This window comes from Aphidius gifuensis, linkage group LG3 (genome assembly GCF_014905175.1).
Source record: "Aphidius gifuensis isolate YNYX2018 linkage group LG3, ASM1490517v1, whole genome shotgun sequence".
Classification (NCBI taxonomy): Eukaryota; Metazoa; Arthropoda; class Insecta; order Hymenoptera; family Braconidae; genus Aphidius; species Aphidius gifuensis.
In genome coordinates, this window is record NC_057790.1 from 27,184,638 (window position 1) to 27,198,046 (window position 13,409).

At 26.8% G+C, this 13,409-nt stretch overlaps 1 protein-coding gene across 1 annotated transcript; it reads left to right on the top strand.

Moving 5' to 3' along the window:
- The first annotated feature begins 9,025 nt into the window (after positions 1-9,025).
- Positions 9,026-10,168, top strand: LOC122853435 (GS homeobox 1-like). The gene is made up of 2 exons (XM_044153912.1): positions 9,026-9,293; positions 9,411-10,168. The coding sequence occupies exons 1-2, from the start codon at positions 9,026-9,028 to the stop codon at positions 10,166-10,168; spliced, it is 1,026 nt and encodes a 341-aa protein (XP_044009847.1).
- The last annotated feature ends 3,241 nt before the right edge of the window (positions 10,169-13,409 follow it).

The following is a 13,409-nucleotide window of genomic DNA, read 5'->3' on the forward strand; positions in this document are numbered from 1 at the left end:
CGTTTTATAAATGAAAAAAAAAAATGCAATTTTTAGAGTCGACAATTGGACATAATTTATAGTTAGTTTGCCAAGAGATTACATGTTACAAATGAGACTCATATATTGAGGGATCAGATCTAGCATCGATATATTTATGGGCCTGACATTGAAATAGCTTGAGAATAACCTGGGGTGCTTATTGATAATATGTTTGTTCAAATAAAAAAATTAACCGCTAGCTAAATATTACACATCTGCGATATATATATTTTTATACAAATTTAAATATAATAATTTAGGTCAACTCATATATTTTCTCATGATGAAAAATTTATATAAATTTATTTCGTTGTACACACAAGGTGACTTATTCAACCCTCATTATAAATAAAATCAAAAAAAAAAGATTAAAAATAAGTATGAAATTTTAAAAATGAAAAAAAAAAAAAAAAAAAACATCAATTTATATTGATTTGCAATTGTTGGATTTTTTTTTAATGAAATAAAAAGGCCATTTGAATATTGTCAATTGAATTGATATTTTTTTTTTTTGCCTCGTGTCCGGAAAATGATTTTAGACATTTTTTAAATTTATTTTTTCAACGCGTGTCTGCTAGTTTGACAATAATTGACTATTGAGTAGATTAAAATTTATACTGTCACTGAAATTAATTATTTTATTTTTAATTTAAAATTTAAATTTCACGAAATATATTTACTCTTCATTAAAAAATCAGCATCATGCTGTACTACACATTGACGAAAATAATAAAATGTATTTTACTTTTTTTTTGTTATTAATATTTTTTGTTTGAATTGTATATTGAATTGACACTTGGGGATATAATTTATAGTTGTTAAGTTAGTGGATATATAGTGAAGCAACTTGTGTGACTAAGTCACCGTGTCGAAATTTAAAATCCCCTGACAGCAATGTGTACAATAATATCGGGTACTCCAGAGGCCGACATGCCAAATAGACAAGAATAGACAACATCAGTAGACCAGAATCATTCTTAAATGTGACAAAGATAAAAATAAATAAAGAGAGAGATGCAATATTATCAAGAAAATTCTACTGTGTTGTTGCTGCTGCCACTTTACTAAATTTAATATTTTACTTGTGACTCGAATTTATTTAGGGGCTGGTTTCGATCAGGCCCCGACAATATTGTTCAAACCCCAGCAATGATTCGATCCGCATTAAAATCACTTTTTTTTATATTTTTTATGATTTTTTATATTTTATTCAGGAGGGGTAGTCGTGAGTGTAATTTAATTTTTTTTTTTCACAGCAAATACTTTTAAAATTCACATTTATATTTACAATACATTTGAGTTATTTTTCAAATTAAAAAAAAAATTAATATAGCTTCTTGAGTCAAGTTAAAAAATAAAAAAATAAAAATACTTTATTACTGGGTTTAAAAAAAAATCCATCTTAAAAAGCCCTATGAGTTCACTTTACTTGTAAAAAAAATAAAAATAAAATCCAGGCATTTCATCTCGTTAACTTTGGCTCACTTGAAATAAAATTGAGCTGAAAAATCCAACACACTGCGACCCTAAAGAATTATTATTCAGATTTAAATTGAAATTTTCGTTTATTTCTTATCGATAAAATATAAACACTCAAAGTGATATATTGAATGAAAAAAAAAAAAAAAAAAACTGCTTATAAATTACATATATTTTATTTTTTCGAATAGATCGATTAGTTAATTATTGTAATAACAAAAGTCATTGAGTGTATATAGTAATACACCACAGCTTCACAATATGTCAATTGAATTAAATTTTATTGGTGTATTATTATATTCATTGTAGCCAAATGGATAAATGAATGATGTCGCACGTGATGAATAATATGATTACACTTCATTGACCATCACCACTTTTATTTTATTTATTTTATTTTTTTTTTCATTTTTGTATATAATATATACGTACAAGAACCCCTAAAAAACATTTTTTTTTTATTTTTTTTATTATTATAAATTGAATAGATGGTTGCATAGACATTGTTGTTGTATTTTTCATTCATCAATATAAAATACCAAGTGAGGGTGGTAGTAGCAACGCAATACATCAGCCAAATGAAATGAAAAAAAAAAAAAAAAAAAAGTCAAAAAATGTTATTATATATTAAATAAAAAAAAAAACGTTAAAAGAGCACCAACGTCACCTGGTTCATAGTCTCTTGTATTCATTGAATCGTAAAATTGCCGTAAAATTGCCACGACAGCGATATTTTATAATTCTTTTGAAATAAAATTTAAGAATCCATGTTTAAGGGTGTTTATAGGATTTTATGGACTACCTCATGAGTAGTGGTATACATAACTAAACGAGGGGTTGTCCAATTGGGTCCTTGATTTTTCAAGACCAACATATTCATATATTTTCAATTTTCATTGACACCTGGTTATAGATATCTTGTGGTTGACCACTATTTTCTATTTTCTATTTTTTTTTTTTTATACCTCCCTTTTAAATTTTAATATCTCACAATAAAATACCTATCATTATAAATAATTTTTATGATTATTTTACAACTGCTTTGTTGGTTTTCACTTTTCATTCTGTTTGTCTCCGTATATAGTCTCCGTCGTCTCCGTCATCGTTATCGACGAGGTCATTATTTATATAATAAAAGCTTTGAATATATTTATTTCAAAATGAGGTTGTATATGTATATATGATAAAGAGGGTGGTGATGATGATGATGATGGTATATACATTGTAGTTTAACCAACTGATGCACTTATTATTATGACACGCGTTCGCACGTTGTCTTTATTATTATCATGATTTTTTTTTGTTATTTTATTTATTATAATAAATGTTGTTATTAAAATGAGCCAGTCATCAAACTATACTCAACTTTTTTTTCATTTTTTTATATACATCAACTATACAACTGAGCTCATTAAGAATTTTATTTAAAATATTTATTAAAAAAGCTTTCTCAAAATGCGAAATATTAAACTTTTATATATACGAAAAATAGAAAAAATAATTTATTTATCTAATTATAAACTTTGACAAAAGTTGCAATGAATTTAGTTTTTTTTTTTTTTTTTTTTCGAGTATAAAAAAGACTCGGGTGAAAAACAAAATCAGAAATTCAAGTAGGTAGTTTAAATTATTCAATTGCAAAAATATTAAAAAGCGAGTGTCTTGTATAAAATTTCATATAGTGTGACAGAAAATGCTTCGAGCCATTTAGCAAGTCTACGTGTATTTATAAATTTTTAATTTAACATAGTGTCCAAATAAAAATGGATATAAAAAATGCAAAAGAGTATATAGAATATGCAATTGTCGTTGAAGCCTTAAAACTCGGAGAAAATGAAATGCATTGTTTAGCTATAAAAATAAAAAATATATTTCGTATCAATTCAATTTAAATCTAACGTGTGTTGATATATGATTAAATACGCAAATGATATTTACAATTAAATTATTGACTTTATTTAATTTCCAAAAGTAAACCCTATGTATTGATTTATCTTGAAAAATAAAAATAAAAAAAAATAAAGTACAAATACGAGACTAGTCATTTAGTGAGATAGTTATGAAAAAAAAAAGGTATAAAATTTATATTTTTCTTTCATAATATATAGTGAATGAAGAAAAAAAAAAAAAGAAATGTATAGATTCACGAGGAGGAGGAGGAGGAGAGTGATGGGAAGTCTTGTTGAATAGCCAAGTTGAATGGAAAATAAATGGGCTTAGGGATAATTCGCGAATGACCAAGAAAAGACCAAGCCACCAACATAAAGTAGATAAAGAAGATCAAGTTGAGGTAGAATAATAAAAAAAAAAAAAAAAAATGAGCGTCACTTATAATTTCACGGACGAATCATTACATCCCATGATATTCTCACGACTGTAAAACGGCAAATGTAGCGATGCTTTTTACGAGTTGTTTCAAAAAGTGAAGAAGAATGAATGAATGAATGAATATATATTCACATTATTATATTATATGGCTACTGTGTAGATGATGCACAGGGCTGAAGCAATTCATCGTGTTTAACAAACCATGGGGTATCCATGTTTTATATATATATGATCATCTCACTGATCACTGCAGGGCCTCTTTCGCGCGTGTCAAAACACGAAACAGTGTTGTACTTCTTACTTTTCATTGGCGGTAGTGAGGCAAGTGGGGTGGTGAAAAAAAATAAAAATATAATATAAAAAAAAAGAGAGAGATGTATAAATTTAACTGGGAAATTACCGAATGATCTACGCTAGAATAATCATGGATGATGATGATGGGATCGTGTGCTCTCTTCAGTTATACATTGTTGGTGGGAACAATGACCATGTCAGACTGCCCATATAAAGATGATTTTTTTTTTTTTTTTTTTTTTTTCTTTATCAATGACTATGCCGCCGCATCTTATTATTTTACTATAATATTCAATCATAATGCTTCTTTCATTCACTTGAAAATAAAATTGTTCCATTTTCATCATAAATATATATAATTTTTTTTTTTTTTTTTACTATATGCTGAAAAAGTACAATTTTAATCCTATTTCCGGATTAAAATTTTTTTTTTTTCATTTTGAAATAATTTTAAAGAAATATATATTATGTGGCATATATATGATATTTTTTGTTTTATTTTATTAATGATTATTTAAATGTTTAAGTGCAGATTGAATTGAGCTTCGAAAAAAGGAAAAAAAAATTACAAGAAAAGTATTTAAAGTTTATATAAAAATGATAGACGATGTATATTTTATATAAAATTGAAGAGAAACCCTGCTAAATTTCATCGTGAAGAGATGGATCCACGTTTGATATAGAAAATAATTTTCAACACTGAACTTGGCTCGAGGGTTTCCCAAGAGTAGTCTTCGTTTCTTTTTTTTTTTTTCTTTATTCATGGATTGTTGAATCGATTTACCAATCGCAACCGACAACGTCTCTTCATTTTTCAACAATGAAATTGTACTACATCTCCCGGGATGAATAAAATATTTTGCAAATCTTTCATGTTCTTTTGTTGTCGTTTCATATATAGAAAATATAATATAAAATGTAGAATATATATTAAAAAATTTGATTTTTTTTTTTATGAAAAATATTGCTTTTCAATATTTTTTATAAAAAAATATTTATTTATAATTTTATTTTCGAGTAAATGACAATATTATTCATGAGTTTTTTTTAATTTAATTTGTTTATTGTTTAAATAAAATAACAACAAATTAAAATACATATTTAATAAATTAAATTTTTTTTTTTTGTTGCTCAAATGATATTTCATGAAACTGCGCTTATATATTTTTAAAAATACTTTATTTACCATTCCCATGATTTTTCAAAATCTTTTTGTTTTGTACATATATATTTTTCTATTTATTTTCGCCGACGGCTAATGCACGTGTGTGTTTATCTCATCTTGGCTTTTTATTTTCTTCTGAACAACAGCGTGTGTTGAGGGTGGATTCCATTGCCCCTTTTCTTGAAATATTTCGTGCGTGGTTTAATTCACGAAATCTTGAAGACAAATTGATACATTGATGGAAAAAAAAAAATAAAGCGAATAAAGTTGTTCGTTTGGAAAATATCCAATACTTTTTTTTTGATAAAAATCAAATGGGCCGAATTAATTTTATGAAAATGTTTAGATTTTTTTATTGAAAATCTGAGACACACAAAAAAAATTCTATGCCTAAAGGATTCTGATCGTGACTTGATTTTTTTTTTGTAAATTTATTTTTTCAAGATATATGTTGAATATCTATTATTTTTTTTCTTTGAGTTTTTATATATAACATGAGAGCCTTTTTTAGTTTGTCAATCAGATAATAATATAAATATCATATATAGTTTTTTATTCAAAAATAAATTTTTTATTATTGCTATTTTCGCTGATGATTTTATCTGATGATTTTTCGATATATAAAAAATATTCTCCGAGAGAATATATTGAATTCAGTTAGATGCGGTTACATCATTTGCTCTTATTCCAAAAGTTTGTCGGAGAGATCTTTTCTTCGAACAAAAATTAAATTACCAGTAAAAGCAAAATTACAGTAGAAATAGAAAATATAAAATAAAAATGTTCACGAAATAAAATCCATTATACTCATCTAACACGAACAAAAAAAAAAAAAAAAAAAAAACCACACGATATACAATAATACTAATAAATAAATACAATTTAACAAAAGAAAGATAAAAAAATAAAAAATGCTGATACACATCTATATTTAAATAAAAAAATATAAATTTTCAATGTTATTATAATTATATATCCCGCAAGCTGTATAGTCAAAAAAAAATTGGTTGTATATTTTTAAAATTGGTGACCAAATACCAACTTTCCCACTTGTAAATTACAGATGTATATTCATTTTTTGATATATATTTTTTTTCTCCGATCATGATGATGTTTTACTTTTGACGGTACCGCCCAAGAGGGTCAATATGAGCCAATAGAATATGTTTCAAGTTTACTTGGAGGGTTGTACCAAAAATTAAAATATACTTTTTGTGCAATGATGCGATATTGTCGAATAAAATATAATGAGATGATGCCATATATATACATGTATACACTTACCCACCCTTCTCTCTTATTTACCATCCCTCAAAATGAAAGAAAATCAAAAAAAAAAAATTATAAAATCTGTATATACAATATGAATGTACTCGCGTGATTTAACCCCTCAAATATTTTTTAGAGATACACATATATACATATATATTAACCCCTTGACAAGGGTGGCTATCGAATATTACCCCTACTTGAAAAAGTAATGCATTGTGTATAATGTGTATGCCAACGGGCATATGTTGTCTGTATAACTTTCTTATGCGTGTGCATTAATCCGCGTGTATGTATATATAACACCGGAAAGATAACGTTACCATGATCGTCAATGTGTTATTTTCACCCCAATCTTTATCATCATCATCATCATCATCATCATAATCATATGTATATACAGTTTTGGCTCGATGGGCTTTGTTGGTTCTAATGTTAATGGGATTAATCTTGTTGTTGGGTAGCCATTGGTATGACTCGTGATCTTCAAACATATTCAATATTTCATTTTCGTCAATGCAAAAGTTTGTAAATTAACTCTTTAAAATTGCTATCTAAAGAAATAAAAATTATATCTCATAAAGTTTTGTCTTGGTAAATATTATTTTATAAAAATTGAAAAGATATTTTATTTTTTTTCACCAGAACACTTGAGTATTAAATAAAAGCTCGCTGCAGTATTTTTATTTCATTTAAATCGGATTTGCAAGAAAAATAAATTATTATTTTTCATTTAATTTACTATGTATATATAGTTTTTACTTATAAATTTTTATCAAGTATATATTCAGCAAATTCATCAGACAGGTGTAAGTGATGACTGTGTTTTATCATGTTGCACTATACTGGTATTAAAGCTGACATCGTTGTTATATAAACTGAACATTAATTTAATGGTCTACTAAGCACACATATGATGCTCATTGAATTGTCAAATTAATTACACTGTGTTATACTTATAAATAAAATAGTTATTATTCAAATTAAGCTTTATTTTTATTTTTTATTTAGTAATTTCATTTTTATATAAACGGTGTGATGTTATCATTTCAAATTTAAAATATACCTATATATAATGGAATTGTTTTCATTTTAGTTTATGTATAGAACACGTAAACTGGTCCCTTGTGAATTTCTTTTGTTGAAAGATTTTTCGACGAGCTTATCAGTCGCGTAATCATGCTGATTACCATATTATCCCCTTGTATCGTTTTTTATTTCTTTTTTTTTTTTCTATGCCAAACTTTGCAAGCTCTCTTGCTATATACTAATTTGGTATAAACGTATAATATTAGGCAATAGTTTGTAATGATCTTCGGGCTTTGCTTCAAGCTGCTTATACTTCTCGATTGCTTTTCTAAGATGCTCTGTAGTTCAAGTGTATAAGGCTTCAAGTGAAATGATGAGAAAAGCACTTTAATTCATATCTCATTTTATCAAATAAAACTATGTATTAATATTTTTCAAGTGACACAGTAAATAATATTTAAAAAATCAACTTTCAATAAATGAAAAATCAATACAATTTTATGGGCGCTTTTTTCTTTTTGCAATATTTCATTTTTACATGTACTTTATTCTTCAATAATGGCTTTAAAAAAAAGGAAACTTTATCGGTCCATAGTACATGCAGTATATGTACTTTGCAAGTTATCACAATCACCCTTTCGATACTTGAATATGTACATTACATGGATACATAAATATGCTAGTCCATATAGCTTTTTATTTCATAATAAAAAATATTAATGAGCAAAGATATATATACAGCAGCAAGTGTACATTTTATCATGAATTTATGAAAAAAATTTTTTTAAAGCTTTATTAAATGTTGAGTGACCATCACTCTACATATAGCCAAAGGTCAGGATGTGGTGGTGGTGATTTATCAGATGGAGATTGAAATTAGTGTGTTTGAAAGTGGACCGGATAGTTTCCTTGTCCTTTGGGAAAACTAGATGGAGGGGTTGTAAAGAGAGAAAAAGAGAAAGAGTGATGCAAAATGAATAAAGCACAAGAGATGCACTCAAGGATGAAAAAAGAAACACACACTTGGTACCCCTGTTTGACTGGTATTAATACAAGAAAGGGCGGGGCACGGGGACAAAAAAGACCCCTTATTTAAAATTGGTAACCAACCCCTGGGTGGAGTTTGCTGGTGTTATATATATCCCCAACTGGACCCCATCGATTGCAGAACTCGGTTAAACACCGTACGAGAAGGGTCTCAAGGTCCCTAAATAAAGTGACATTAAAACTTTTTAACTACTTAATATAAAGTTTTTAAAAAATCATTTAAAATTCAATCAGTTAAAGCAACAACATAGCTAAAATCACCAAGTTGGATTACAGTGTACATATAAAATTGTGAAATAAAAAAAAAATTGTGAAGAAAACGACGGAGAAAAAAATAAACTATATATACAGTGAAATTAACGTATAAATTTTTGATAAAAAAAAAGAAAAAAGATGTCGAGAAGTTTTCTCATGGATTCCATTATTGGAAATAATTCACCACCAACATATCCACTTCCATATGGATATGGAAATCAATTGCCAAATTATATGTTTAATTTTTTCAATCTTGGATTGGGATATCAGCCAGTTAGACCAGTACCAAGACCACCAACATTGCCAGTTCCAGTGACACTTAGCCCACCAACTGTGATGGGACTTCCGCTGTCTGGGCATCACAGTCCACCATCACCATTAAATACTTCTGCTAGTCGTTTGTCAGGTAAGAATTCAATACCAAATGTTTTTTTAAAATGTTATATAACAAAAAAAAGAAAATTTATTTATTTATTTAATTGTTTATCTAATGATTATTTTTTTATTTATGTTTTTCAAATAGATATTTCAACGGCAAATGAATCAACATCACGTAATAGTACACCAACACCACCACCATCATCAGCACTATCACTACCACCATCATCAAAATCACCAAATTCCATGAGTAATAGTTCAAAACGAATTAGAACAGCATTTACAAGTACTCAATTATTAGAACTTGAACGTGAATTTTCATCAAATATGTACTTGTCAAGATTACGTAGAATTGAAATAGCAACGAATCTTCGATTATCTGAAAAACAAGTTAAAATATGGTTTCAAAATCGTCGTGTTAAATACAAGAAAGAAGATGTACCATCTGGACAAAGCTCAAAATGTTGTTGTTTACGTACTTGTGGAAAGAAAAAGGATGATTGCACTGAAGAATCAAGACACTGCAGTAATGATCAACAAGAATTGCTACAAAAACAAGATAGTTTTATTGATGATAATACTGATGAACGTGATGATATTGATGACAATGATTGTGAAGACGCATTGACAAATAATAATGTTAAACAAGAGCTAAGATCATCACCTGTCTCTTTGGACAATGATTATCAAAAATTACAAAATATCTTTCATTATCAAAATCAGACACAAGATATTTGTGATTTAACATCGAGAAAACGATCACTTGATAGTTTTGATGATAATTTTCAAGACACCAATAAACGTATATTGTTGGATCCTTTTGTAACTTCACTTAAAACTTATCCAATTGTTAGAACTAATACATGTACTAAGCACACTGTTGACAACATTGTCAATTCATAATAATATATGCAATTTAGATTTTTTTTCTATCTCTCAAAAAGACTGTGAATATTTTGTAATATTTATATTTTATATTTGTAAATATATTTTGTATGTAAATAAATGATTGAAATAATTATAATAAAAAAAAAAATTTATAAATAAAAAAATAAAAATGTTTGTTGTTATTTTTAATAATACTTGGAAAATTATATATTTATTTTTTTTTTCATTATTAAATTGTTGAAATTCACGTAGACGGAAGCTTGGCTAATTTGATTAATTTTATTTTTTTATTTTGCATACCTTTGTTATATTTGAATTTGATAATAATGACGACATTCTTTGGAAAAAAATAAAAGTTAAATTCAAGTATCACTTTTTATATAAAAAAAAAAAAAAGTAATTTTGGAAAGAGCTATATATTGTTTATTCTTTAACTTTTTGAACCAACCATCCAACGAATGAAATAAAAAAAAAAAGAATCAACTTTCAAGATGTATTATCGTAAAAAGTTTCTTTTATTACACAGTAGTCTTGAGATTCTGGAAAATTGATAGACGTGTATCGTTTTATTTTTATTTTTTCATCTTCTTTTTCACCAACTTGATTACATTTTCTAAAAAAAAATACACACACATATATATGCAATATATAATTTAATTTTATTATTATTGTTACATTTTTTTTTTTGGACAGTGAAACACTAAATGTGTAGCTAAAAAATAAAAATTCATTCATGCGGGTTTTACCGATGTTTTTCCAAGAAAAAGACAATATAAAGTTTTTTTTTTTTTTTTTTTCGGACCAAGTAGTTGTTAAATGCAAGTGGCAAAAGAATTCAGAAGTCGGCTCATTTTGAATAGAATTATTGTGTATGAGAATATAAGAAAAAAAATAAAATAAAATATAAAATTCCAGTATTATGCGTGTCAAACAATTTGGAAAGACGTTGATTTTCGTAAATTTGTCATGAGGGCCTTCCACTTTTAGCCAAATTTAAGGTAAAATGTATAGTTAATAGCGTTAAACACACAGCCGACAATATATATTTTATATTTTATTTTATTTTATTTTAAAATGTGGATTCTTCAAGTCTGTCACAATGCCACACTTGTGTCGCGAATGACCCAGCGGGTGATCTTTTAAATTTACCCTCTGATCGTCATATACCTATACTACCTATTATATTATATATTTTTTTACTTTTTTATAATTCATTTGAGTTTTCTTTGGTATATTTCCAAAGAGCCTAGACTTGTTGTCGCCGAGTCCTCCAACCATTCATGAATATATTGGACTATGTGAGTGGACCATTCATAAAAAATAAAAAAAAAAAAGAAATCTTTATTTTTTTTATGAATGGATAAAGTCAGGGGCTTCGGTTAATTCGGAGAACTATCGTCAACTCATAGAAGTGCAGAGTGGGAGGGCAAATTGTCATACAATCACTGAAAGACATATTTTTTTTTTTTTTTTTATTCATTCTTATTTTTTTTTTTTTTTCAATTTTCAAGAGGCAAATTTCATTCAGTAAATTTAACATGCTGGATGATGATTTTTGTTGAATTTTGTGGTCGGTGTGACTTGATTCTTTCATGTATTTTTGCGAACTATTCAAACATCATTTAGTAAATGATACGAAATTTTTATTCAAGCATAAAATCACTGAATGGGAAAAAATGTACCATTGTCGGATTTACAAATAGAAAAAAAAATTCTCGAAATATGTAAAATTTAATAATAATTTAATATAATTTAGCGGATGATTTTAAATTTATAAAATATATTTATGCTATTACAAACAAACAAGTGCATTAAATTTTTATATACTGAATCTTTTTGATTCAGCAGATTGGATCATCCGATTAGCATCCATAAAACTATTTATATATAATTTTTGATAAAATATATAATCTTCTTATCTATCTAGATGGGATTATTTAAATGCTATATACATGCTGCACTTGGACAAACTCATCTGTCTTACCAATTAGTCTTGCTAAATCTCAAATGGGAAATTCAAAGTTTCATAATTCGTTTCATTTAAATCATCATTCATGTCGAGTTAATTATAAAACTGTTTCATGTCTCTCTCTTGTTTGACATTACATTTAAAATAGACTTTCCAAATGACAGACTATAAAATTTATATTTTTTTTTTTCAACAGCGAATAATGTCACATGAAATAATAGAATAACTCAAACCAATGTGTCATTTTACACGTACCACTGAGCAAAAACACTCATTCAACCGCCGCGAGTTGTTAAAAAAAATAATAATAGTTAAAAATAGAAGAAAAAAAAAAAGAGGGGTTATATAAAAGTGACATATATGGTTTTGAAATAAAATATATATAATATGTATTGTGTAAAAAATTTTAGCGGCGGTAAACCGGTGGGTTAATTCATTTCATCTTATGCACTCTGAAGAGGCGCTCCATCAAAATCAGAAAAAAAAGCTGTCGTATATATATGTGCAGGACAAATAGCGAGAGAATATTTGAAATAATTTTTAGTATATTTTGTTAAGTGGATTTGTCGAGCTGGTTTTTTTTTTCATTATTACTATTTTTATTTTTTATTTTTTTTATATAAAAAAAGAGAGAGAGTGGCAAACACTTGAGACTAAATGTAAAACCGTTTTCTGTGTTGCAGTTATTATACCTGCATGCATGTGACAAAAAATATTTGTTCCATTTCGTAATGGTATAGATAATTTCACGCTGGTGTATATCATTTATATATTTTATTGAAAAAAAAATATATATCTATGAAAGACACTACGTGGGCTTCTCGAAATGTTGTATATGCTTTTGAAAAACACACAAAAAGCATCAATGAATGTGAATGGCAATGGTTTGAGGAATTTTTTTTTCTCCTTTTTTTTATTTATTGCCAAGTCATTATTATATATATATTACATTGAAAGTGGCATGTAGAAGTGAATGAATGAATGAATGAATGAGAGTATAGTATATACACACAGCAAACTTGGACATTTCGTAGCTAAGGAATGACTTTGATTCTTTGTAAATTTATATTTATATATAAAATATATATAGAGTAGCATTTTTATATATATTTATATGCATGCGGCGAAATGCCTTTTTCAAAGGTTTTCTTTTCTCTGTGACAAATTTAAAAAAAGCTTACACAACACACTGTTCAAATTCTTTTTTACTTTTTTTTTTCATTGCTGCAATTTTTTTTTTATTTATTTATTTTATTATTTTCTTCTTCACCTATATAGCGAAAATAA

Bases quoted from the DNA above. Each gene is read 5' to 3' on its own strand.
- LOC122853435 (XM_044153912.1), top strand. From the start codon at position 9,026: ATGTCGAGAAGTTTTCTCATGGATTCCATTATTGGAAATAATTCACCA. The intron at 9,294-9,410 runs GTAAGAATTCAA...TTTTTCAAATAG, and splicing joins TTCTGCTAGTCGTTTGTCAG to ATATTTCAACGGCAAATGAA.